Source organism: Dipodomys spectabilis, unplaced genomic scaffold, assembly GCF_019054845.1.
Source record: "Dipodomys spectabilis isolate Male_0828 unplaced genomic scaffold, ASM1905484v1 ptg000198l, whole genome shotgun sequence".
NCBI lineage: Eukaryota > Metazoa > Chordata > Mammalia > Rodentia > Heteromyidae > Dipodomys > Dipodomys spectabilis.
Genome location: NW_024870875.1, coordinates 318,860 through 346,287, shown reverse-complemented (window position 1 = coordinate 346,287; position 27,428 = coordinate 318,860). Strand labels below are relative to the sequence as shown.

General features: G+C 42.7%; 2 protein-coding genes across 2 annotated transcripts in view; both read right to left on the bottom strand.

Annotated features, from left to right (window-relative positions):
* Nucleotides 1–14,780, bottom strand: part of LOC122121915 (histone acetyltransferase KAT2B-like) — a 44,414-nt gene extending 29,634 nt beyond the window's left edge. Inside the window, 5 exon segments of the mRNA XM_042696116.1 lie at nt 2,061–2,252; nt 8,741–8,922; nt 14,040–14,098; nt 14,519–14,647; nt 14,744–14,780. Coding sequence (XP_042552050.1) covers nt 2,061–2,252; nt 8,741–8,922; nt 14,040–14,098; nt 14,519–14,647; nt 14,744–14,780 — 599 coding nt within the window.
* A 636-nt stretch (nt 14,781–15,416) lies between these two features.
* Nucleotides 15,417–20,918, bottom strand: LOC122121914 (tubulin beta chain-like). Its single transcript, XM_042696115.1, has 4 exons — nt 20,862–20,918; nt 19,906–20,014; nt 17,133–17,243; nt 15,417–16,477 (listed from the first exon to the last, which is right to left on the bottom strand). The coding sequence occupies exons 1-4, from the start codon at nt 20,916–20,918 to the stop codon at nt 15,417–15,419; spliced, it is 1,338 nt and encodes a 445-aa protein (XP_042552049.1).
* Nucleotides 20,919–27,428: the final 6,510 nt, after the last annotated feature.

Below are 27,428 nucleotides of genomic sequence, written 5' to 3'. Positions count from 1 at the left end.
AAAGTGCTAGAACATCATCTGTGACTGAAAAAGCCAAGCCAAAGTGTGTGGGCCTGAATCAAGCCCCAGTGCTGGCAGGAGAGAGGGAAGGAAGAAAGGAAGGACAGGAGGGAGGGAGGGAAGGTAGGTGGACAGGCAGATATTCAAGTCTCACCTAGGCTTACTGAGTTTTTTTCTCTAATACATAAATGAAAAATAGAAATATCTAAAAGTATTTCAGCGTACATTTTTCAAGCTGTACATTTACTTCTTTTAGAATGACACTGTGGGGCCTATTAACTCATACCCCACACTCAGGAGGCTGGGCTATGGAACAAGACCCATCTCAAAAAGATAAAACAGGGGCTGGGAAGGTGGCTCAGTGGAAGAGTGCTTGCCTTGCATGCATGAGGCCCTGGGTTCGATTCCTCAGCACCACATAAGCAGAATGGTGCTGTGGCTCAAGTGGTAGAGCACTAGCCTTGAGCTGAAGAGCTGAGGGACAGCGGCCAGGCTGTTTTGTTCAGACAAACCAAACAGGCTGGACACTGATGGCTCACACTTATAATCCTAGTTACTCAGGAGACTTAGATCTGAGGAACATGATTCAAAGCCAGCCTGCAGAGGAAAAGTCCGTGAGACTCTTATCTCCAATTAACCACCAGAAAACATGAAAGTGGACCTGTGGCTCAAGAGGTAGAGAGCTAGTGTTGAGCAAAAAGGCTCAGGGACAGTGCCCAGGCCTTGTGTTCAAGCCCCACAACTGACAAGAAAGAAGGAAAGAAGGAAAGAAAGAAAGGAAGGAAGGAAGGAAGGAAGGAGAGAAAGAAAGGAAGGAAGGAAGGAAGGAAAGAAGGAAGGAAGGGAGGAAGGAAGGAAGGAAGGAAGGAAGAAAGGAAGGAAGGAAGGAAGGAAGAAAGAGACAAACAACTAAAAAAAAATGAAATACAGAAATCAGCCATTAGAAAATTGTAAATAATTTGTAGATTAGGGGGAGGAAGGCACTAGTTAAAGAAGAGAAAGCATACAAGGATAGAAAAGATGGGGGTCTGAACTTTGAACATGCATCAGAGAATCAGAGGCCCCACTGGGTCACTGGGTGCTGGGATGTGGGTCCTAGCTCTCACCCAGAAACAGAGATCAAGACTCAAATAAGCACCGTCAGACCACAGTAAGTGTGATTCTACTGCCAGAGCTGTTGGTATAGATCCACAATGGTCTCAGATGTTGTCATATTTGATGAAAAAGGATTTAAGAGGAGAAGTAGGTGGTAGTTTTTACCCTACCATTAGTAGCAAAAGAAAATTCAATAGCATAAGCATGCCAAAACTATGGGTTGAAGGAACAAAACACACTATAATTAGCAAATATCTGCAAGATGCATTTGCTATGGGGGAAAAAAAACTTACTATGCAAAGTAATTAAGATTTCTCTTTTACTACCCTAATGTTGGGGTGGGAGGGTCCTTCTTTGTCCTTTGACCATTAACACAATGACAACTATCACATAAAAATATAAATGCCACTTATGTAGCAACTGTAATGGTGAAATAAGTAAAATGGCTTTAATATTTTGGAAAGGAATATATCTGAAAGACAGCCACTGAATATATTCGCATGCCCAGAAATCATACTATGACTTAGGGAGACTTTCAAACTTTGGCCTAAGTGCTTCAGAAAACACTAAAACATTCAGGTCACCAATTTCCCATATTGGTTTTCTGGCAGTGGAGCTGTGACTCGAGTGGTAGAGTACCAGCCTTGAGAAAAAAAAAAAAAAAGGAAAAAAAAGCTAAGGGACAGCGCCCAGGCTCTGAGTTTAGGGACACACCTAAAACAAAATGGAAGCTCACTATAGAAAATGGTCCATGTGGGGGAGGGGGAAGATGGGAGATGCTAAGAAAAGATTCATTGACGATTCACAAAGGGAGTCAGGGTCCTAGGGTCCTTTATCTCTCTCCTCTTTGGATGCTTTTCTGTCATTCTTGATTTTATTATTTATGCAATCTTTGGTATATGTATTTGGCAACCTCAAGTTGCTAAATGGAATCAACCCAACCACGTGGAGAGTTCTCCCCTTACTTTGGGAAATGTGTGAGGATTAGGGCTCATTTCTCCAGAGGCAGTTTGTCCTTTTCCTGTCTTGCTTGTTCCAGGAGTTGTCGCCTCATAATGGTGAAAACTGAGCGAAGCAACGTTCTCCCGAACACCTTGGTGGTCTCGTACCGAGGTAGACTGTCACAGAACTGCGGCACATTGCAGTAACACAGCCATCTGCAACAAGAAGAGACAAGTACCGTCAAGACAAATACCGGACTCTAAACATGGCTAACCACAGCAGACAAAACCATGTCTTCAGTGCTGATCCAAGATACTAGTCACTAGCTAGTGAAACTTGGGCTTAGATTCAACCCCTCCCCCTCCCCCCCAACACACACACTAGTACTTAGAGCTGAGTCTATTGGGAACATCGGACTCTACCAGGCCGCAAGTCCTTGGATCCAATTACCACTTTGCAACTTAACTGACTACCTTGCTTTGGAAATTTTTATGTTCTTCAGTCTCTACTTCCTTACCTAGATAACAGGCACAATGATAGCATGTCACTGGGTTTGTGGATTGCTAAATCACCTGCATGATATGATTATGTTTTAAAAAAAACCAGAAAGCTGAGGAAGCTCCTTTGAGGAGAGAAGCAGAATCCTGCTACCTAGTCCCAAGTAAAATGTAAAGTTTCTTTAAGATGCCTGCTCAGCATTCATATATCACTATGGTCAGAAACTCAGTATAAATGCAGGAAGGAATAAGTTCCCACTGCTATGGTCCAAGTATGCTTTGCATTGACTCAGACTCAATGTCAAAAATGCACTTCCGCATTTTCACAGGGCTGGAGCAATGTCCAGAACACAGGGGGGCTCCTTAAGGGGTTCTTAGATCTTAGCACAGGGAGTATGTGGGCCACAGAAGCCGTTCAACTTAGAAAGCCCCTTCAGATATGACCACCTTCTTTGTGGAGAGGCATCTCCTAGAGATTCAAGTTCTGTAAGAGTTCAGGACAGAGCAACATGCGATAATATACAACAGTACGAGTCATAGATGGTGGCCCCAAACCAGGGGAATCCTGTCAGGAAGGGGTATTATATAGATCCTTACTCCCTGAGACCAGTCAGACACAAATCACCTTCTTCTACTCATTGGATCCTTTCCAAAAACTACCACCTCTCCTCATTTAAGAGGGAAAGCAACTGAGCCCAAGCTATTACAGGAAGCGCTTGATGAACTTTAACCCTGAGTAAAGAATGAAGCAATATTCACTGGCCTTGTTTTGGGTTTTGAGGTTTTTTTAAATCTTATTCTGTACATTACCCCTGTGGTGGTTAGCGTTATTGCCTCTGCCTAAATTCACAATCTTAAAACCCTGCTAACCACTTCTATTTCTTCTCTCACCTCATCTCTATTTTCTAACATCTAAATGTTTTATATTTATAATACTGAAGTGAGAATCCTAAGTGTTGTGTTGTATCCAGTCAACTCAGAAACAAGTATCTTCATAGCAAAAAAAAAAAAAAAAAACCCTAGAAATAGAATTACTATACTATATTCTGTAATTCAGAAAGTAACCATTTTCAAGCCAGGTAACTACCTAGCTACTCAGGAGGCTGAGATCTGAGGATAGTGCTTCAAAGCCAGGCCAAGCAGAAATGTCTACAAGACTCTTATTTATGACTCACACCTACATCTATATGCTGAATTAGAACCTAAAGAACATTTTCCCTCTGCTGACAGGTCCACAGATACCAGAGACCCTGAGACTAATGGTATTTCTGCTACAGAAATTATAGATCATAAATATTATCATGAAACTCATTCACTTTATCCAAAAGTACGTAAGAGGCCATTCATTCTTCACAGTGTGAAGGAAAACAGCACAGATTGATATTATCCAGTGAAATTGTTCAAATAACCAGTTCCCACTCATTTCCTCTGAGTCATTTTACAGACATCAACTTAGGCTTTTCAGCCTTGTTTTTATTTCTAGGATTAACCTTTTTTTATAATCTGTCAAGTACATAGTAGATAAGATAAGGAGACTGAGTCGATACCCATAATTGGGTGATATTGTTTTTAATAAACTGACATGGTGATTGCATGTCTTGTCACAAAGAAGGGCATGAGTATATGGGGCTGGTAGAGTGCTTGCCTTGCATGCATGAGGCCTTGGGTTCGATTCCTCAGCACCACATAAACAGAAAAAGCTGGAAGTGGCGCTGTGGCTTGAGCAGTAGAGCACCAGCCTTGAGCTGAAGGGCTGAGGGACAGCACCTAGGCCCAGAGTTCAGGTCCACAACCGGCAAAAAAGAAAAAAAAAAAAAAAAGAATCTCATGGGATTTCCTATCTGGGCTGGCTTTGAACTGGGATCCTCCCTTCTCAGCCTCCTGAGTAGCTTGGAGTATTATAACAATGAGTCACAGGCACCTAGCTGATCCTTTTTAAGATGAAGTTTCACTAGTTGGCTAGGTAATAAAATCAGCCTTTCCCACAAAGAATCCAGTTTCACCCTATTATCATGCTAATGTTGAGCATGAGAAGTCTTAGGTTCCTTTGTTCTAACTGCCACCAGGGTGTAAATGATGATCTGAGTCAACAGGAGATGCTGAGCTTCTCTTACCCATGAAGACAAAACCTCCAGGGGCCTGCAGCTTAAATAACATTAACCAGTGTTGACCCCTAGTATCAGGGAGACACCATGCTGGGGTGCTGTGTGGATTATAGCCATTTGCACATGGAGTCCTGGCAGTAAGTCTTCATTCTGCAAGGAAGCCTGACCCTCCTAACTTGTAGAGTTTGATCCTTCAGATGTGGCTATCATCTACCTTCATTTTCTCACTTATTACTAATAGGGACTCTGGATTCTGTACCACTAGAAATCAGCAGGTGTCAGAAGTCATCAGGACATATTCATTTCCGTTCCTCTTATCTCTTTTTCTTTTTCTTTTGGTCGGCCGTGGGGCTTGAACTCTGGGCCTGGGCGCTGTCCCTCAGCTCTTCAGCTCAAGGCGAGCACTCTACCACTTGAGCTACAGCGCCACTTCCGGTTTTCTGGTGGTTTATTAGAGATAGGAGTCTCACGGTCTCTCCTGCCCGGGCTGGCTTTGAACCGGGATCCTCAGATTTCAGCCTCCTGAGTAGCTAGGATTACAGGCGTGAGCCACCAGCGCCCGGCTCCTCTTATCTCTTCACCATGGGCTGGCCACGGTTCCATCTTCAGAGTTGCCTCCAGATTCTGAGCTGTAAAATATTCTTCTTTCATCTTTCCATTCCCTATTATCTTAGCTTCTGACATGTGATATTCAAATAATTATACTCCCAATTCACTGTCCACTTAAGGCTGTAGCTTACCAGCCTGATCTCAGGAAGAACTGACTTAGAGAACAAGGCTGTGGGAGAAAATAATGAGTAGTATCTTCCTGAAGCTGTTGGGTCCCTGCTCCCACATGTCTGTGGAACCCAATGCTCAAAAGTCTTGACCGAAAAAATGGGAGGTCAAAGAAATGAGGAGATAAGGTCTCTCAAAAGTTCACTCAGCTAGGAAGACACGCAGCCACAAAACAAACCTAGTGATTCACAGCCTCGTTTGTTATTCCATAAGTATTTGTAAGTACAACTTAGTTCCTGACTAATTTCCAAATACTGCCCTATATTTTTATCCTGATTTTAATTTTTTTTTCCTGTCTGTCAGTTCTGGGGCTTGAACTTGACAGTGCCTGGGCACTGTCCTTGAGCTCTTTTACTCAAGGCTAGCGCTTTACCACTTTGAGCCACAGCTCTACTTCTGATTGTTGAGTGGTTAATTGGAGATAAGAGTCTCACCAGGACTTTTCTGCCCAGGCTGGCTTCAAACTGCCATCGTCAGATCTCAGCCTCCTGAATACTGTACCTGGCTTGGTTTTTGGTGGTTGTTGTTGTTTGTTGTGCTGTTGTTGTTTTTAAGGTACTGGGGTTTGAATTTGGGGCATCGTGCTTGTTGGAATTGCTTGCTTAGACTGTACCACTTGAGTTATACCTCCAGCCTGGCTTTTTGCTGGTTATTTTAAAGGTAAAGTCTCACAGACTTTTCTGCCCAGACTGACTCTGAACCTCGATCCTCTAACTCTCAGTTCTGTAAAGTGGCTAGGATTACAGGTATGATCCACTAGCTCAAGACTTCATCTTGATTTCTAGAATGAAGGCGTGTGTCTGCTGCTCCACATTTATGCTGTTTTCTCAATGCAGCAATCATTTTCTGGGTTATCAGTTGCAAAGGCATTTGGAGGTTTGGCTTTGACAAGATTCAACCTTGTCAATTGTTCATCTATAGGGTTAAAAGACATATTTTTGAGAGATCTGCTATCTCTCATGAGAGTTATTGTGGCTAGGTGTCACTGGCCTCACCTATAACCCCAGCTACTTGGTATCTGCAATATATCACAAATACTGTTGTTTCTGCATGTGATCAATATTAAGAAATAATAACTACTGGGACTGGAAATGTAACTGGGGTAGAGTGCTTAGCCTGCATGTGCAAAGCCCTGCTCGGTCTCTACCACTACAAATAGAAATGCATGCATATGGAAACAAAGCTTTCAAAGGCCTTTTTTTAATAGGCTCACTCAGCACTGCAATTTGAACTCAGGGTTTTGCACTTGTTCCACTTGGACCATGTCTCCAACCATTTAAAAGTTACTGTCTGGGGATGACACTGTTCAAAAAGAAATGTACTTGGCAAAGCAACACATGAGGAAATGTTCACCATCCCTGGTTGTAAAGGAAATGCAAATAAAGACAACCTTAACATACCACCTTATCCCAGTCAGAATGGCCCACATCCTCAAGTCAGCCAAGGACAAATGCTGGAGGGCATGCAGAGAAAGAGGAACCCTATTACACTGCTGGTGGGAATGTACACTTATACAACCACTTTGGAAAGCAGTCTGGAGGGTCCTCAGAAAGGTAAAGATTGACCTCCCTTATGACCCAGTCATACCACTTCTAGGCATCTATCCTGAACAACAGGAACCAGGATACAAGGACACATGCACCTCCATGTTTATTGCAGCACTGTTCACAATAGCCAGGATATGGAAACAACCCAGATGTCCCACCACAGATGAATGGATCCAAAAACTGGTATCTATACACAATGGAATATTATGCAGCCATTAGAAAGGACAAAATAATGGCATTTGCAGGGAAATGGATGGAGCTAGAAGAAATCATGTTGAGCGTGGTAAGCCAAGAGCAAAGAGACAGAGACAAACTGCAATAGTCTCCCTGATAAGTGGATGTTAAATCCAAAACGTAAGGTGATACGTCAAAATTAACAAGGCTGAAGAAACAAAGGACTTCCACTCATCTGGTCGAATCACTACTAAATAACCTCATGCTGCTGATCACATATATGATATATATGTGCACACCGGAGGGAAACCAGGAGGAGGACACAGAACTAGAGGGAATCAGGGAAAAACATACAACAGCAGGACCCATCAGCTGCACTGGACATTGATCAAAACGAACTAAGCAACTCAATGGCAGCGATGGGAGGGAGGGAACCAGTGGGAAAGAGGGAACAGCTGACGCTATGCAAAACAACAGAAATGTACATATCACCCAATGTGGAAGAAATAACTGTATCGCAAAGCTCATAGAACTCACAAATGTTACAGACCACGATAGACAATTTGCCCCATGAAAGTTAGAATGTGTTTGTGACTTTAACTAAGCATCACTATCCCACAATACTGTGAAATTTGGGAAGTTATGTAATCACTTAATCACAATAAAGAATTTGGAAAAAAAATAAGAATACAGATTACTTAGCTCTTGGAGCTTCGCAAGTGCATTACTATTATAAAATCCTTTTCAAATGTCAAGTGTCATGTAACTACTTGGTCGTAAAGTATTTGATTAGTATGCCAACTACACTATTGACACTGAATGCTCTCTTAAATATGGAATGCATTATTGGATTTCCTAAGCAATAAACAAGTTTGTTTTGTTAAAAAAAAAAGAAATGTACTCATTACCTGACTTATGTAAGTGTAACCCCTCTGTACATCACCTTTATGACAATAAAAAAATATAAAAGTTACTGTATGTGTGTCGTGTGACATTCACACATGTGTACTCTTTCAATTCAAGCTGGGCATGTAGCACTCACTTGCAGTCTTAGCATCTAGGAGGTTAAAGTAGGAAGATCATATCTTTGAGACACCAACCTGAGCACATCTCAAGATTCCTCACAGAAGAGGAAGAAATGGAGGAAGACAAGGAGGAGGACAAAGAGGAAGAGAAGGAAGAGAAGGAGGAGGAGTAGAAGGAAGTGGAAGAGAGGAGGAGGAGGAAGGGGAGGAGGAGGAAGAAGAAGAAGAAAGTGTTAGGAATGAACATGAATAAAGTACTTTATATACACATACGGAATTTTTAAAGATGAAATCTCAAGTCACTCTAGCCCCTTCTCAAGCGGTCACTCTAGTGTTTACAAGTGCCACCTGAGGAAACAATCATATTGGATGGCATAGGTCTGGATGGAGGATCTCCATTCGTGACCCTTAGAACACTGTGACAGGAATGGAAAGCTTCATTATACAAACATCTGTCCAAATGGCTGGAATCACCATCATAACTGGACAACCTTCCACTCACAGAGGAACACAGTAATTTCCTGTCTATTGCATGCTCTGTGCGGCCGCTGCGGGCGAAGGGTTCATCACCAGCTTACCTTGTGTAGTTTTCTTTGTATCCAGAAATGTCATTATTGGGAGAGCGCAGTTGGCGCTGAGACGGCGCCTCCAGATGCCAATAGTTGATGCGGTTTAGGAACATCTTTGCCAACTCATTGATTGTTTGCCTTTCTTTGGAGGGCAGGTGGCAGAATTTGTACTGTACAAAGTTATTCACACCCTGAAACGGAGAGCAAATTATTCTTGAAGCTATGCAATCACATGATTCTAAACACCTGCGTCTATAACCAGCATCTATAACCACTGGGTTTATCACTAAAGAACAGATTTTTTTTTTTTAATTCACCAAGTTTTCTCCTCTGGCCTTGAAAGGAAACAACTATGTCCTGAGAGAATAGTGCCTGAGGTCAGTGTAGAAAAGAGATCAAGATAGAAAAAACTAGGAGTGTTTATTCTGTGTTTGCTTCAATCCTGAGGCATTAAAGCAAAAATAAAAACCAAGAACTATCTGGGCACTAGTGGCTCACACCTGTAATCCTTGCTACTCAGGAGGCTGAGCTCTGAGGATTGCAGTTTGAAACCAGACTAGACAGAAAAGTTGGTGAGACGCTTATCTCCAATTAACCACCAAAAAAACCCTGAAAGTGGAGCTGTGGTAAGTGGAAGAGCACCAGACTTGAATAGAAAAGCTAATGAACAGCACTCAGGCCCTGAGTACAAGCCCCAGTACAATCTTTTAAACAATAAATTGCTGGGCACCAGTGGCTCATGCCTATAATCCTAGCTACTCAGAAGGCTGATATCTGAGGATCATGGTTCAAAGCCAGCCTGGGTAGGAAAGTCCATGAGACTCTTATCTCCAATATACCACCAAAAAAAACCAGAAATGGCACTGTGGCTCAAGTGGTAGAGTGCTCACCTTGAGCTGAAGAGCTGAGAGATGGTGCCCAGGCCCAGAGTTCGAGCCCACAACCGACAAAAAGAAATAAAAGTTAAAAAAATAAATTATAGCTCTTCTGAAGAATAAATCCTACTACCAGCAGAGTCATTCACATATAATGCAGTTCTTGGATAATTATAAAGCTTTTCTTTGTAAAAAATTTAATCAAAATTTTATCTTCTGCTGAACTAAACAAAATTTCTAGCCAGGCATGGTGACACACATCTGTAGTTCCAGAACTCAGGAGGTGAAGGCAAGGAGAGTCTAGCTCCAGGCCAGCCTAAAGTACATAGCTAGACCTTCTCTCAAGAAAATTAAAAATAAAAATAAAAAAAATAAGAAAAGGAAAAAAAAAGAACGTTAAAACCAATACATAAATAAATAAACAAACCACACCTACCCATGAACTGAACCACTACAAATTTAAAACTTTATTATTAATCATATCAGAAGAAAAAAAATCTTATACCAAGTTAAGCACTTTTTCTTTCCATTTTTTTGTTGTTTGGGGAGGGGGAGGGTCTGGTCGTGGGGCCTGAACTCTGGGCCTGGGCGCTGTCCCTCAGCTCTTCAGCTCAAGGCGAGCGCTCTACCACTGGAGCTGCAGCGCCACTTCTGGTTTTCTGGTGGTTTATTGGAGATAGGAGTTTCACAGTCTCTCTTGCCCGGGCTGGCTTTGAACCGCGATCCTCAGATCTCAGCCTCCTGAGTAGCTGGTGAGCCACCAGCGCCTGGCTTGTTAATGGCTTTTTGCACTGAATAAAAAATATATTTTTTCTAGCCCTTATATATTTTAATTGCTGAAAACATTTTATTAAATGAATATGCTATAATTATAGCAATAGTGTTTATACATTCTATAATTTTTTTTAATTGGTCATGGGGCTTGAACTCTGGGCCTGGGCGCTGTCCCTGCGCTCTTCAGCTCAAGGCGAGTGCTCTACCACTTGAGCCAAAGCCCCACTTCCGGTTTTCTAGTAGTTTATTGGAGACAAGGGTCTCACAGACTTTCCTGCCCAGGCTGGTTTTGAACCACTATCCAAAGACTTCAGTCTCCTGAAGTAGCTGGGATTACAGGCATGAGCCACCAACGCCCAACTACATTCTATAATTTTGACATTGTCTTTTGTGCATTTATATTCACTTTGCATAAAACTGTGGAAGCTATAAAATTGAAAATTTATTAACAACTGATATTGTCTGCATGCAGTTCACTTGGTACTGATCTTGAGATATTTTCCTAACCATTCAATGGCTAGAGAACCAGCATGGTAGACACTGCATGAGGATGTTAAGATCACATTTTAAGTGCCCATTTGTAAGCTGCAGATTTCCATATGAATTACACGTTGATGACTGAAGGTCTGCTTGTGAAGTTCACCTGCTGAACCCCTACAAGCTGTAAAACAGAGTTTATAGGTTTGTGATCCAACCTATTCTTATCACGATGTATAAAATGGATGTTGTTACCTAGAAGAGAATAAGATTAAAATGCTGAGGTTGCATATTAAGTATTATTCATTAGATTTATTGCTTATCGGAATGAAAGAAGCTTTTCAAATTTTAATTGGTCCAAAGGGACCAATATCATCTTCACTAGTGTCACAATAATTTTAAATTATGGCAATAAAGCATGACAAGAATAGAGTTAAATAAGTTATTTAATGCATTATGAGTTCTAATGGGAAAGATTCTTGAATTGTAACAGTGTGTTAGTCTTATTAAAAACAGTTGAATAAAATGTGCTGTCAAACGAGCAACATATGGAATGTAGATGTAAGCTCAAAAATTACATCTACCATTTAAATGGAAGAAATCACTTCCTTCAAAAAAAACACTACCAGGGATAGAAGGCTTGTGTAGCACTCAGCTCCCTGGGTTTGATCCCTAGCACTACAAAACAAATGGAAGCAAAACAGGACAAATACTCCTAAAAACTTATTTACTTTGGTGCCAGTACTAGGGCTTGAATTCAGAGGCCTTGTGTTCTCATTTGGATTTTTGCTTGTAGTTGGTACTCTTCTACCTCAGCCATGCTTTCAGTCCAACATTTTCTGTTGTTGTTGTTGGTCATGGGTTTTGAATTCTGGGCTTGGGCACTGTCCCTCAGCTCTTCAGCTCAAGGCCAGTGCTCTACCGCTTGAGCCATAGATCTACTGGTTTTCTAGTGGTTTAGTGGAGATAAGAGTCTCACGGACTTTTCTTCTCCACGCTGGCTTTGAACCGTGATCCTCAGATCTCAGCCTCCTGAATGGCTAGGATTACAGGCGTGAGCCACCGGTGCCAGGCTCAGTCCAACATTTTGATGTCTACTTGGAAGCAGGGACTCTCAGATTTTTCTGTCCAGGCTGGCTTCAAACTAAGATTCTCCATGTCTCAATTTTATAAGTAGTTAGGATTATAGGTGTGTGCAACTAGCACTTGGCTCCAAATACTGATTTATTAAGTTGTTTATAAACCTACCCCAAAACAGGTTAAAAAATAAGGCATTAAGAAAGTCAGTTATTTACACTTAAAGGTTCACAATCCCTGTGTCTGCTCAAATAACTGACAATTACAGTTTATGTTCTGTTGTTTTTGATTCTTAGACTCAAAGCCAGATACTAACTATAGATTAAGTTGTATGTTTTCTTCATTGTATTCATTTGCCACCTATAGTAAATCACTAGATTGGATACCAGAAGTTGAGTTATGATCAAATAAGGCAAAATGAAATACTAGGTTAGCCAAGATGCAGATTTGTGTACACATGTACTCTATTCTTTGGAGGGGTTACATTTTTTCAATGTGTAGCAAAAAGGATACAGATTAGTGTATACATGTACTCTGTTCTTTGGAGGAGTTACATTTTTTCAATGTGTAGCACAAATATATTCTCTTAAATATGTTTCCAACTTGGCAATCAAGTAGCCTACTCTAGGAACTAAAGTGGCTCAGGTGCTAAGGTGGTTCAGAAACTTGGAAAGGACTCAAAACATAACCTCTTCTGTGGATAGACATTAGTCATTCAAAAATAAGCCTTTAGGGGCGGAGCATGTACTTCTGCAGTAGAGCACATGCATGGTATGCAGCAAGTTCTGAGTTCAAGTCCTAGGACTGCAAAAGGAAACAAAAACAAAATCCAGGAGAAATGGAGGCAGGGCCTGCTTATGCTCTGTGACCACCACCTCCCCCCCCCCCCCAGTTATTATTATAATGTCTGTTTCTTTGATTTTCCTTTCTGTTTTTTCTTCTGGTCTCAAACCAGGACTTGAACTCAAGACTTGCCATTTTCACTCATTGACTAGTGCTCAATAGACCGAACCACAATCTCCAACAATTAGAGATACTTGAACTCTGGTTTGGGTGCTGTCCCTGTGCTCCTTGTATTACAGGCTAGAACTCTGGCATTTGAACCTCAGCTGCACTTCTGGATTATTGTCATTAATTTGACATAAGAGTCTCAGACTTTTCTGCCCAGGCTGGCTTCAAATGGGAACATTCAGATCTCAGTGTCATTAGTAGCTAGAAGTATAGGTATGAATCAACTGCACCAGCAATCCAGAGTTTTTTGTTTTGTTTTGTTTTGTTTTTGTTGCTTTTTTTACTTTTTGATTTTGGCTTTTGGTTTTTGTTTTTGCCAGTCCTGGGGCTTGAACTCAGGGCATGAGATCTGTTCCTGAGCTTCTTTTGCTCAAGGCTGGTGGTCTAACACTTGGGGCAAAGTGCCACTTCTGGCCTTTTCTGTTAAGTGGTACTGAAGAATCGAACCCAGGGCTTCATGCATGCAAGGCAAGCACTCTACCACTGAGCCACTTTCCCAGGCTCACCACATTGACTTTCTTATTTCAAATTTTTACCAACTCTAATTTGGAATCCACTGAAGGGAATTTGGAAATGTTTTCCTCCTCATTAAAGTAATGAATAACAAGCCACTGTACCAACTTAACTATACAAATGGAAGTTGAACCCCTGGAATTAAAATCTTAGCCCATTTGTTCTCTTCCTTTTGTAGCCTGATTCTTTTGTTGTTGTTGGCCATGGGGCTTTAACCCGGGGCCTGCGAACTGTCCCTGAGCCCTTTTGCTCAAAGTTAGTACTCTATCTTATTGATGCGAATTACCTGGTGAACAAGAAAATCCACCTAGGCACAGTTAAAGGTTAAAGGAGTTTTATTTATTTATTTATTTTGTCTGTTGTGGGGTCTGAACTCTGGGCGTGAGCATTATCCCTCAGCTCTTATGCTCAAGGCTAGCACTCTACCACTTGACACTCAGTGCCACTTCCAGCTTTTTCTGCTTATGTGGTGCTGAGGAATCAAACCCAGGTCCTCATGCATGCAAGGTAAGCACTCTTCCACTGAGCCACCTTCCCAGCCCTCTCCCAACTTTACTAGAAACAAGGAACTTGCACCTCACCCAGTAGTATCTTTCCTTAGAGCTTCCTAAAAGTTGCTGGATTCCCATAAGTCCTGTTTCTGAAGAAAAAGGGGCTCTTACAAGTTATTGGTGGCCATGGAGGAATGCCTGACACAGACAACCTACCTGGAGCCTCACTGCAAGAAGAGTGAAAGATTCTGGCAAAAAGAACCAGCGAATGATTTTGGCCTCTGGTGAAAACAGAAGTGTTCACCCTCTTCCTGGCCATTGTGTAGGTTCTAAGCAATTGAGATTTCTGTCTCACTCATGTAAAGTAAACATACCCAACAGGCTGCATCTTTTTCCCTTACAACCCTCTGTGGGCCTCAGACAGCTTTGAATGCTGGAAAATGAGTATGAGAATAGGTCATTGGGCCATGTCTCCCTTCCACTCCTTGACTTGTAAGTACTGAATCAAGCAGATCTTGATACGCTATGGGACTGGTCAGCTTCTCACTCTCTCAAACAGCTAGACTCACTTCTGTCCTTAGAGCTGCCAGATGACTGAGAAACTACCCTGGCAACCAGGATCTTGCACTCATCTTGTGAGTGCTGCTTCGCTGCCAACTGAACCGTAAGCACAGGGATTGGGGTTCCTGCTACTGTTTCTGGGGAATGTGAATGAAATCCCTCTGATGGGGCATGAGACCAGAACCTGTGGTTGTCTGAAGGAGAAGTAGATCCTTAATGGCCAGTATTCATACCTGCATTTTGTGGTCCCATTCCCAAAGAGGAATGCATACTAGGGGGCAGGTAAAGCAAGTCCTGTGTCAGAATAAAGGAGGAAGAGGCCCTGCTACCTCAGTGCCCAGACAAGTCTTGAACATCAATCCCTTCAGTACTCCAAACATCACTTTGGTACTAGGACAATTTTTTAACATCTGAATCTGGTTTACTTTCTCTTCAAACTGCTATTATGCTACTGGCATGCTATTGAGAGACTGCTAACTTTAAAACTAGGCCAGGGAAAATAAACAACATTGGCACTTGTCATCCTCCTGTTCAAAATAATAGGAACACCATGAATTTGAAACTCCTCTTGAGCACCAGTCCTATGTTGCTAAGATTAAATCCTTCTGGCCAATTTTATATTTCAAATATATTGAAAGAATAAAAGGGATTCTAAAGAATAAGGACTCAAGAGTACAAAATGTATACTTCTTTATTTATATAAATAGGGCTTTAAAATAATACTATTTAAAAGAAATCTGCCTTTTTTCATTCACCATCATTTAGTTCCTGACCGGAAAGGCTGTGCATGATGATACACAGCAGGAACCTCAATGCATGACAACAGGATCTCAGGAAAGCACCATTCATTTGAGAAGTAGTAGGCAGGCTCTTACAGTCCTGTTGCACTGCTACCAATGGGAAGTCTTAAACTTCTTCCTCCACCAAGTCTTCTTCAATGTCACACCGTTCATAAGCAGTGGCATCTTGGCACTGCTGGTACTCGGACACCAGGTCGTTGATACTGCTCTCGGCCAGAGTGAACTCCATCTCATCCATGCCTTCTCCCGTGTACCAGTGCAAGAATGCCTTGCGCCGGAACATGGCACTGAACTGCTCTGCGGTGCGCTTGAAGGGTTCTTGGATGGCTGTGTTGTTGCCGATGAAGGTGGCCGACATCTTAAGGCCACGCGGGGGGATGTCACATACAGCTGTCTTCACATTGTCGGGAATCCAGTCTGCAAAGTAGCTGCTGTTCTTGTTCTGCATGTTGATGATCTGCTTATCCACCTCCATCATGGACATGCGGCCTCGGAAGATGGCAGCTGCTGTCAGGTAACGACCATGGCGGGGATCACAGGCGACCATCATGTTCTTGGCGTCAAACATCTCCTGGGTGAGCTCCCGCACTGAGAGATCACTGTACTGCTGGCTGAACCGGCTGGTCAAGGGTGCAAAGCCAGGCATGAAGAAGTGTAGGCGAGGAAAGGGGACCAGATTCACGGCGAGCTTGCGCAGATCTGCATTCAGCTGGCCGGGAAAGCGCAGGCAGGTGGTGACTCCACTCATGGTGGCTGACACCAGGTGGTTCAGGTCTCCATAGGTGGGTGTGGGCAGCTTCAGTTTGTGGAAGCAGATGTCATACAGGGCCTCATTGTCGATGCAGAAAGTTTCATCTGCATTTTCCACCAACTGGTGGATAGATAAGACCGCATTGTAAGGTTCTACCACGGTGTCTGAAACCTTGGGGGAGGGCATGATGCTGAAGGTGTTCATGATGCGGTCTGGATACTCCTCTCGGATCTTGTTGAGAATCAGGGTGCCCATGCCTGATCCAGTGCCACCTCCCAGGGAGTGAGCCAGCTGGAAACCCTGGAGACAGTCACACCTTTCTGACTCCCGTCGTACCACATCCAGCACCGATTCTAACAGCTCGGCTCCTTCCGTGTAGTGGCCTTTTGCCCAGTTATTGCCTGCCCCGCTCTGGCCTATCAGACATAAAGACATGATGAGACACACACTCCAAGAATAATGACTGTGCCTGTCCTATTGTGAAGACAAAGGAGTGTTCTGAGCCAACCTTTGCTATTATTTTAGATACACTATGGTGAAATAAAGGAAATGTTTCCAATGTATCTGGGACCCTACAAATCACCCAGGTTCTAAAGAAAAGTAGAGAGTGTGGAGGAAAATACATTTTAACCCAAATCAAGTACTTCTAGAAATGAAGAACTGAGCCTGCCTCAATACTGGAAATGTAATTACTTTCACAACAGGGACAGGAGCACAGTGTGGTCAGAGGGAAGCTAAACTGCAAGCACTTGTCTGCTCCTTGCTCACACATAGCTGTGCTTTGATTTCTGGTGTCCTGACGTGGTTCTATTATTGCCAGGCCTTTAAAATGACCAGCAGTGCTGAAACCTTGTTGGTGGCTTTCTCTGCTTGCTGCTCTTTCCCTTCAGAGGCTTCTTTGTCATGGAGAACTTGCAGAGTTGCACTGATCTGAGCTGTCTGAGTGGCCAGGGGCATGACTTCCATGGACTGGAATAGGTGGGTTAGCTGAGGACAATATCTAGGTGGATAAAGGCTCAGCCCAGCACTGGAGTGCCTGGATGTTAGGACCCATGGACCATGATGACATACCATATATGAAGTTGTCTGGATGAAAGATTGGGCCAAGTGGTCCCGATCTTACTGAGTCTAAGGAGCCAGGCTCTAGGTCCACCATGATGGCCCGAGGAACATATCTGTTGCCTGTGAGAAAAAGAGTTGACTTAGGCCTATACTTGACAAGGAACTAAGGGCAGAGCTTATGATTCTAAGTGACTCTCAGCATTCATTACAAAAATTACAGCATTTGAGACATGGAAACAGAAAAGATATCTTGAGCATGGATCCCCATGCAAGAGGCTTCAGCAACTTTAAGGATGTTTGCAGTTGTCTATTTCCATGAATATTCATTCCTTTGCTTTGGGCATGGTGGCTGAAATCTCAGCTACACAGGAGGCAAAGATGAGCATCAGGCTTTGAGTCTAATGGTGCAAAAGAAAGGTGACAACACCTTTTTTTTTTGGTTCATCGTGGGGCTTGAACTCTGGGCCTGGACACTGTCCCTCAGCTCTCCAGCTCAAGGCTAGCACTCTATCACTTGAGCCACAACCCCACTTTCAGTTTTCTTATTGGAGATAAGAGTCACAGGGACTTTCCTGCTCAGGCAAGATTTGAACCATGATCCTCAGTTCTTAGCCTCCTAAGTAGCCAGCATTACAGGAATGAGTCACCAGTGCCTATCAGCAAGAAACTTCCTCTTTTTTGTTAATTTTATTTTATTGTAAAGGTGCTGTATAGAGGAGTTGGTTACATGAGTAAGGAAATGAGAACGTTTCTTGTCAAAAATTGTTACCCCCCTCCTTTGTTGTTCTCCCACTATCCCTTCCCTTCCCAAATTACCTTTCTCAAGAAATGAACCAGGTTCATGCCTGTAATCCTAGCTACTCTGGAGGCTGAGATCAGAGGATGACTATTCAAAGCCAGCTGGGGCAGGAAAAGTCCTTAAGACTCTTATCTCTAATAAACTAACAGAAAACCAGAAATGGCACTGTGGTTCAAGAGGTAGAGCTGCTTGCCTTGAACTGAAGAGTTGACGGACAGTGCCTAGGCCCAGAGTCCAAGCCACATGACCCCCCCCCCCCCGGGCCAAAAAAAGCCAGGTATGGCTATTCACCAAGTAGATGTAAGGGAATTCAAGTGTAAGGCTTTCCTGGAGAAAACATATATACAATATATATATTTCTTGTCTTATAATGTTTCAATAATGGTTATCAAATAGCACATACCCTTTATTCAAATACTCAGAGCAACCTTGGGCAATGACTTGCAATTTCCCATTTAACATGATTTGGCCCAAGGGAAAGCAGTTAACATGATGTAAACACCAGTTTTAGAATACCCCCTTCCTAAATATTCACATGAAGAAAACTGACCATCCTGCTGGATATACAGGATCTAATAAAGACACAACCTAAAATTCTGTTCATAGGAGTGACACAATCCAAACCAACCACTCTCAACCAAGGAATCAGAAGATTAAAACCTTGTATGTTACTTCAACAATATTAACACAAAATACCAAGGTGAGGACATCCCAAAATGTAGATCTATAAAACTCACATAAATTAAATAGCTTTGTAATTTTGTTTGTACTTGTTCATTGGATTAATACACAGGAAAGCCAATTATCCATGATTCTGTTTGTATACAATAATGTAGAATGGAAACTCAATATAAAATTAAATGAACTTTACATTGACAGTTACAAAAACTGAAAATCTACTCTGTAGACTTCAATTAGGCTGTTTATGTTAGGAAAGACAATATGAATCATTTAAAAGCCATGTTTACAAATTAGTATTGATTTTTTCTACATCACAAGAATGTTTTCTTACTTTAAAAACCTTAAAAATAATTTACTGTTGGCTAAGTATTCATATTCAAAATGCTCAAGACCAGAAATTTTATAGATTTCAGGGTGAGACTATGCTTTGTGATTTGGACTATTCTCATATATATTAGTGACTGAACATCCCTCTTTAAAATTTTTAAAATTTTCTTTTTCAAAATATTGTTTTAGAAATTTAATCTGTATTTTAAAGAGGCAATGTAACTGGGCTCTGGTTGCATAAGGGTGTAATTCTAGCTACTCAAAAATCTGAGATGAGACCTTAGCATCGCAGATTGAAGTCAGCTGGGGCAGGAAAGGCTTGGAGACTCATCTCCAAGAAACTACCCAAAACAAAAGAAGCTCATAGTTAGTGCCCAGGCTTGAGCTTAGGATGATCAGCACACAACCAAATGGCATTGGATTATATTTTATCAATTGTTTTAGAATGCATATTTAGGCAGTCTCATTTTTAATTATGTGAAATGGGCTCACGCCTTTAATCCTAGCTACCCAGAAGGCTGAGATCAGAGAATCATGGTTCAAAGCCAGCCAGGGCACAAAAAGCCTGCAAGACTCTTATCTCCAATAAAACACCAGAAAACTGGAAGTGGCACTGTGGCTTAAGTGGTAGAGCTGCTTGCCTTGAGCTGAAGAGTTGAGCGACAGTGCCTAGGCCCAGAGTTCAAGCTCCATGACCGGAAAAAACAAATCCAGGTGTGGTTAGTCAGCAAGTAGAGGTAGGGGGAACTCAGGTATAAGGCTTTCCTGGGGTAATTCACAAGAGTATACTCAAAAATTAAAACAAAGTATCTGGTGGAGTGGCTCAGTTGGGTACAGCACTTGACTTATAAGATCAAGGTCCCAAATTAAAACTACAATACTACCATAAGAAAGGCAGGAACTCCTTCCTTTTCATTAGTATTCCCCTGGGAACTATTTTGCCACGGTATGGGAAACAAGATGGAAGAAACTTACCAGCTGCCTCATTGTAATACACCTCGATTCTCTGCAGCTGTAAATGGCTGTCCCCATAGTAGTTGCCAGTGCAGTCAATATTGTGCTCATCGCTTAGCATTTCCCAAAACTGAGATGGAAATAGAAGTATATTATGACCTAGAATGTTAACTGTCCAAAAAATGCATTTTAAAGTAACTAAGAAACTCATGTCCTGTTGACACAAATATATTTGTAAAAAATAATTACATTTTCTAAATTAAAAAAAGCACAGAAAATGGTGGTATTTTGTTTTGTTAATCTCTTTTATCTGGCTGAATAGAAGACATCTGGTTTCTCCTATGAGTATTCCATCTTATGCAGTACCATATTCTGTTTGTATTCTATGATGAGTAACTGGCCTTCCATGGACATGAAATTACCAAAGCAGTAACTTGAAGACTCAGCTAGAAGGGTCTCCAGAACCCCAAGTGTCCTCAGAGCATACATGACAACCAATGATTTAGAAAACACCCAACTTAAGGGAGCTGAGATGGAGCATGAAACTCAGAGAAATTTGCATTAAGGTAGAAGAAATGTTCTCAATTATCTGACACTCATCAGTTGACACAAAGGGAATTCTCTGTATCTTTCAGCTCAAAGACACTGCATTCCTTTCATTCAAACCAGACCAAACGTGCATTAGTCTATTCCCAGGAAACTAAATACAAAGACTTGAGTCTCAGGTAAGACTAAGACATGCAAGGGATTTGAAACCACCCCAGCCTTGCTTAAAAACCACACCCACCAGGGCCACACAAATTAGGGAAATTGGAGAAGCTATCTGGGGGGCTTCATTTGCAGAAGGTTAGGGACCACTATGGAGCCCCACCTACCTCAGCCTAGCCATGACCACCACCACCTCCACACTCCAACCCCATCCTTTTTCTCCTTCCCCTAAATTTGAGACATGGATCCTAGGCCAGTGCCATGCTCACCTTTGCACCAATCTGGTTGCCACACTGGCCTGCCTGTATGTACACAATCTCCCTCATGGTGCAGGGCTGCAGAAAAGATGGATGTGTGTCTTCAGCAGTGGTGCCCACAGAGGCAAACAGGTAGAGCTGGGAAGCAGGAATCTGGCACAGTGAACTCAGATCCCCATTTATACCTCTGGTTGTTACAGGGGCAGAGGAGGTGGGGCGGACTTGATTACAGGTGGAGCCAGCAGGTGCTCCAACTCAATCTCCCTATTGCTGGGTAATCAGAGGGCCCTACCAGTTCCCACCTACCCTTGTATCCAGCTCCCAGCTGCAAGTCCATTAGCACAGCTCCCATTCTATTTGGATCCTCTGGTCACCCTGCCATCCACTACCCACTCTGACTCACAAGAGAGGCTGAAACCTGGGATCCAGGAAAGAAGAGTAGGAACTTCCTCTACACAAGGTCCTTGTGTGCCAGAAGCCCAGAACAAGCCTGCCTTCCATTTTTGATTGGAGGGCCTAGAACTGAAGGGACATTTTCAGCTGTGATCCCAAGAGCAAGCACAAACTTAGATTCCATGATTGATTCACCTTCCATTATGGGAAGAGTCAGGGGGTTAGGGTCTAGTCTTCATTCTCAGGTTTTCTTTTTCTTTCCTCTTAAAAGTAGCTTGCTTTATTCCTTGGGCCATAGGACTACTACAGTCTACTTTTTGTTTCATTTGGCTTCTGCTCCTAGTGTAAGAACTCAGGTCCTAGTCAGAGTGTCTTTTTTTTTTTTTTGGTCGGAGTTGGGGCAGGTTAGTGACTAAGGGCTTGAAATTAAGACCTGGTGACTCTTTCTGAGGTTTTTATTATTATTGAGATTAGATGATTACCTTAATTTCTCTTATTTCACAGAATTGTGGAATAGTGATATTTACTTGAAATCACAAACATATTTTATTTTATTTTATTTTAATTTAATTTAATTTTATTTGTGAACATACTGTACAGAGGAGTTACAGTTACATGGGCAGGATAATGCGTACATTTCTTACCAAGCATTGCAGCCTCCTCCTTTGTTTACCCTTCACATCCCTTCCCAGCCTCCCCCCTCCCCCCCTAATCCCAATCCTTCTCCTTCCCTCCCTTTCCCCCCCTTCCCCCCCCCCTCCGTACCAACGTTGTAAAGCTCGGTTTGGACATGACAACTTGTACTTCTCATTGTTGCAACAGGTCCACCTGTATCCTTATTTAAACAACTGGTTTTTCCCCTTCCCCTCCACAAACTATACAGACATCAAATACAGTGAAAGCAGGGTTTATACTGTGGGGGAGGGACATACAAAGCAACAAAGAAATAATCTTATATATGCATTAGAAACAAATGCATGAAAGAAAAAAACATTAAAATACATATCTAAGGGTTCATTTTCCTCACATCACATTATCTGACCTTTTCTGCTTGACTCATACATATACTAGATATTGCAAATAAGGGAAACCATGGGACCTATGTTTCTTTGGGCTTGGCTTACTTCACGTAATATAAGTTTTTCCAAGTCTTTCCATTTCCTAACAAATGGGGCAATGCCATTCTTTCTGATGGAGGCATAGAATTCCATTGTGTATATATACCACATTTTCTTGATCCATTCCTCTGCTGAGGGGCATCTGGGTTGGTTCCATATCTTAGCTATGGTAAATAATGCTGCAATAAACATAGTTGTGCTGGTAGCTTTAGTGTGGTCTTGTTTGTGATCATTTGGTTAAATGCCCAAAAGTGGGATTGCTGGGTCATAGGAGAGCTCTATGTGAAGTCTTTTGAGGAACCCCCATACTGCTTTTCAAAGTGGTTGAACAAGCTTGCACTCCCACCAACAATGCAGTAAGGTTCGCTTCTGTCCACATCCCCTCCAGCATCTGTTGTTGTTAGAGTTCTTGATTTTTGCCATTCTAACTGGAGTGAGGAGAAAACCAAAAAGATGGAAGGATCTATCCTGGAACCATCCACTAACAGATTTTGGCTGAGTGAGAAGTTAATGTCTTCAGTGCCTAGCTGCTTTTATTGGGGATAGAATCATGCATTTTGGGCTGTCAGGGAGGTGGGGGGACCTATGGAAGATGAGGCATAGAAAGCATGCCACCTGCACATTGCAAAGTTCAGGCCAACGGCTCCTCTTTCTCCTCTCATTGAGAGTCAGCCTTTGGATGGTCGGCTGGGGAAGGAATATTCAGTGTCACCAAAAGGCCAGAAAATCCCCAAGCCAAATCTCCTCTATCAGGCTGATTATTTTTCTTCCCATAACTAGTAGCAGGTATTTGGCTGTGTCCATTAAAAGCCATTTCATGTTCCCTTGACAAAGGAGATTTTTATTTAGTGCTGTAAGATCAATAATGAAGCATCTCATGTGAACTATTAAAATGGGAAAAGTTTGCTGGGCTGACAATTGTGCTATCAATACATACCGAGTAATACATTGAGGACAGCCAAATGGACCAATAGCTCTTATGGAAAAGGCTTAGCAGGGCACAGCTGCCGTGCTGGCCTTGGGGGCTGCATTTGGAAGAGTCCTCCATAGATTCCCAGCAGTCCTCCATCTCAAGTGGGGTGGGACGTGGCTTAGGCTGCCTGAGCTGCTCACACACATGTTTTCCATGTGGTGGAGAGCTGTGTAGAATAAACTCCTCTCCTTGCCTTCTTAAGGTCAGGGAGGTGGTACCCTCAGCCAACACCCATTGTCTCTGCTCAGAAAGCTCTCCATACATCTTCATTAGGTGCTCCAAAGAGACACCATGCCACAGGCATGACCATGTCTGCATCCTACCTACCCACATCTGCAAACAGCTAGGTAAAAAAAAAAAAAAACCACACCTGGAGAGAGACAAGCTGAACAACATGGATGGGAGGGCCAAGAGGAGGAGACAGGAGGTGAGTCATTAAGAATGTGGACCAAACTCTGCAAGTTTTCAAAGGCATGTGGCTCAGGAAGAGTGGGTGAAGACCTGTGGCCTATTTAGATGTGCTTTAAATGTAGCTGTTCCTCCCATTCACTCCAAGCTTCATTAACATCCGATGAACTGGGAAGCAAAATCATGCTCTTTGCCTTTGCAAACAGGTGAAACATAATCTGGCATATTCTTTTCCAGTCTGAAGAATTTTTCCTTCACACACAAACTAGCCATGAAATTTGTATGGGGACAATTCTGTACACACACAAAACTCCTCGATTGAATTTACGGGCAAATTCCAAGGAATAGTAGGTCAAGTGATCAAATAAGGGAAATAACGTTAAAAACAAATATCCCCAAACACATACCACCTTTCCTAAAGTTTCACATAGGCCTGTCATAGGGATGAGGATGAATGCAAATACTACACTATTACAAGTGAAATGGATTAAAATCAGCTGTTGTCAGATTGGGGTGTTGTAAATGTGATCTATAAGGAATCGCTAAGAGGAAGTTATACAACATGGATTATTTCCAACTCCAGAAATAAGCAACCTGGGTTTTGATTTTTCCTTTCAGGGCAGTCACAGTTCACCCTTTCACATTGTAAATCTCACTAGGGCTGAATAATGCTCTCACAAGAACTGACAAAGAGAGAATCATTCATGTCAGACCAAAAGGCTTCCTTCTGTCTGCTCCATGCGGCTTTCTTCCATAGGCCAACAGGAATGTAAAATCCTGTTCTCAACTATCCATCATGCTCACCCCATCTTTCAATTAATGACACTGCAATCAGATCGATAGAATGCAATAAGAGCTTTGCATTTCTATACCTAGTAATTTGCTGAGTAACTCCAGCCATAAAACGTGACTTGGGGGGAAAAAAAAACCTCAAGGAAAATGAATTTTCTCTTGACGTAGCAAGCAATGACTCTGACCACATGCCCAGGTTCTTCCTTCAGGCCAGGCTCATCAGCATGCAATGATGGGATGCACCTGGGGAAGCAGGATACTGTCTATGTGGGAGAGCCCCCTGATGCCAACACATGTCTGGTCAACTGGGTCATTGCTCAGGATTGGGGAGCACACTTCCTGGAAATGCACATTAGAGCATATGGGAGGAAAGCCATTGTTCTCTTCCTCAGCCATTCCTGAACTACCTCTTGGTGGTCTGTGGCATTCTGTCTGCACAGAGGAACTGGGGAGCGGTGCTGAGTTTAGCTACACTATCAAGTACTGCTGGAGCTAGGGGTTCTGTGGAGTAACAGACACGCCAGCCCCACCATGTGTGAATTGTCTGTGTTGAACTCCGCCACCACGTGCACTGGGATGGTAAAGGATGAGTTCTCTGTGGTGGGCCTGACACACAGGAGGGCTGATATAAGATGTCCCCTGTCCTCCAGCACTTCTTCATTTTGGTGTTTCTGGAGCTTTCAAACAACAACTTTAATCCTGAGAAGTAAAATCTTTCTACTACATTGATTCGATAATACAGTTTGGCCCACCACTAGATAACAGAATGAATATTGGTTATATAGCCCAATGTACCAGTGTTTAAATATCAATTCAATCATACACTAAATTAGCACTTTCTTTTCGCTGGGTTTGGGGCTTGAAGTCAGGGCCTGGGCACCGTCCCTGAACTCTTTTAGGCTGGTGCTCTACCACTTTAGCCACAGCTCTACTTCTGGAATCTGGATAAGAGTCTCATAGACTTTCCTACCAGAGCTGGCTTCAAACTGTGATCCTTATATCTCAGCCTCCTGAGTAACTAGGATTATAAGTGTGAGCCACCAGCACCAAACATTAATTAGCACCTTTGAAATTCAGATTGGATTGAATGGTTCATTAATCAATTGATAGCTTGGCTAGGCTGGAGATTTAACCCAAGGCCTTGAACATACCAAGCAAGCACTCTACCACTTGTTTGACATAAGGTCTTCCCTAAGCTTCCCTAAGCTAGCCTCAAGCTCACCATTTCCTGCTTCTGCCTCCTAGATTGCTGAGATTACACACATGTACCACCACACTCTTGATGAACCTTGAGTATTTTACTAGTAAGGAAGGAATATGCTTACCTCAAAAGCTACTATGAAGGTTGAAAGAGAGAATGCATATAAAATATCATGTAATGGCTAGCCCTTTCCTCTTCCAATTCTTAGATTTCCACATATAAACCAGCAATTTAAAAAAAAGGTAACCAAACCATGCTGCTTAAATGAGATGCTGCATATAGAACACAATGATCAGTCCAGCACTATACAACCAAAGGGTAGCATCACTATTGCCATACACAGGCAGCAATGTTTCAAAGGCTGAGCGCACCAAGGCTCCAGGAGTGACCATGATGTCCTGCATTCAATCCTAAGTTCCACTTAGCTCTGATCACAGCATTTGTAGAAGACATAAAGAATGAAGACTACGAGCCGGGTGCTGGTGGCTCACGCCTGTAATCCTAGCTACTCAGGAGGCTGAGATCTGAGGATCGTGGTTCAAAGCCAGCCTGGGCAGGAAAGACCGTGAGACTCCTATCTCCAATAAACCACCAGAAAACCGGAAGTGGCGCTGTAGCTCAAGTGGTAGAGCGCTCGCCTTGAGCTGAAGAGCTGAGGGACAGCGCCCAGGCCCAGAGTTCAAGCCCCACAACCGACAGAAAAAAAAGAATGAAGACTACGGCCCATGACAAATCACATATCTCAGATCCACACAGGAAATAAATATCCATGGGCCCTGGGACAGACAGGCCATGGACAGTCACATCAACATGCCTTCCCATGAATCCCAACAACACTTAGACTGGACAAAACATGAGGACTTAAGTTCTGCCATGGAACTATAAGAAGAAATCGAGAATGCCATGTGCTGTGGAGGCCCTGGCCACTTGGGGTTTCCTCCACCAGGGGTGGGGAGCTAAGTGTCCACTTCGTAAGCACATGTCCCTCCATGACAGAGGCACCAAGAGCAGGGCAGGTGGGATGTAGAGAAAAGGAATTTTTCTACAGTGAAAAAGTTAAATCATACAATGAAAACGATTGCACAGCATCATGTGAGAAAAACAATGCTACTCTTGCCATCACGTTTATGGTAATTGGTGTTTGACATCTGTACCACTAGAAGCATTTTTAAAGGACTCTTTTTATTGTTGTGTCATAATGATCATTAACTAAAGAAATGAGACAATGCATGAGAGAGCTTAAAATAATCACCACAAAATACCATGCTTTATGAAGACATCAAGTTCATTACCTATGCGTGGTTGATAGAAAACACGGGGAGGCTTTTAGAAACTGAAAACCTATTAAGCCCGCTGGTGTTGTGGAGAGGATGTCTGCCACGCTCTCGGGGAGAGAAGACGCGCAGCTCCCACTCACTGGCTGTGTGCACCTTGCCAGGTAATCTGTGCCATGCGAAGTTTTGTGTCTCACAACCCCTCAGTCTTCACAGCACCCCTCTGCAGTAGGCGCCAATGTCACCATCACTGTTTTTGCAGATGAAGATATGGACGCCCTGAGAGGTCAGGTGAGTTGTCCAGGATCACAAAGCCAGCATGCAATGGGGCCAATGTCAAGTCCAGACAATGGACGCCCAAACTGGGCATCCATGCCTGAGTGACTGGTCACCCTCATCTCCCTCTCAAGTTCCTTAGAT

Coding starts and splice junctions, on each gene's coding strand:
- LOC122121914 (XM_042696115.1), bottom strand. CDS start 20,918: ATGAGGGAGATTGTGTACATACAGGCAGGCCAGTGTGGCAACCAGATT. Junction 20,015..20,861: donor GCAACCAGATTGGTGCAAAG/GTGAGCATGGCA, acceptor TTTCCATCTCAG/TTTTGGGAAATGCTAAGCGA. Junction 16,478..17,132: donor TCCAGACAACTTCATATATG/GTATGTCATCAT, acceptor TATGTCTGATAG/GCCAGAGCGGGGCAGGCAAT.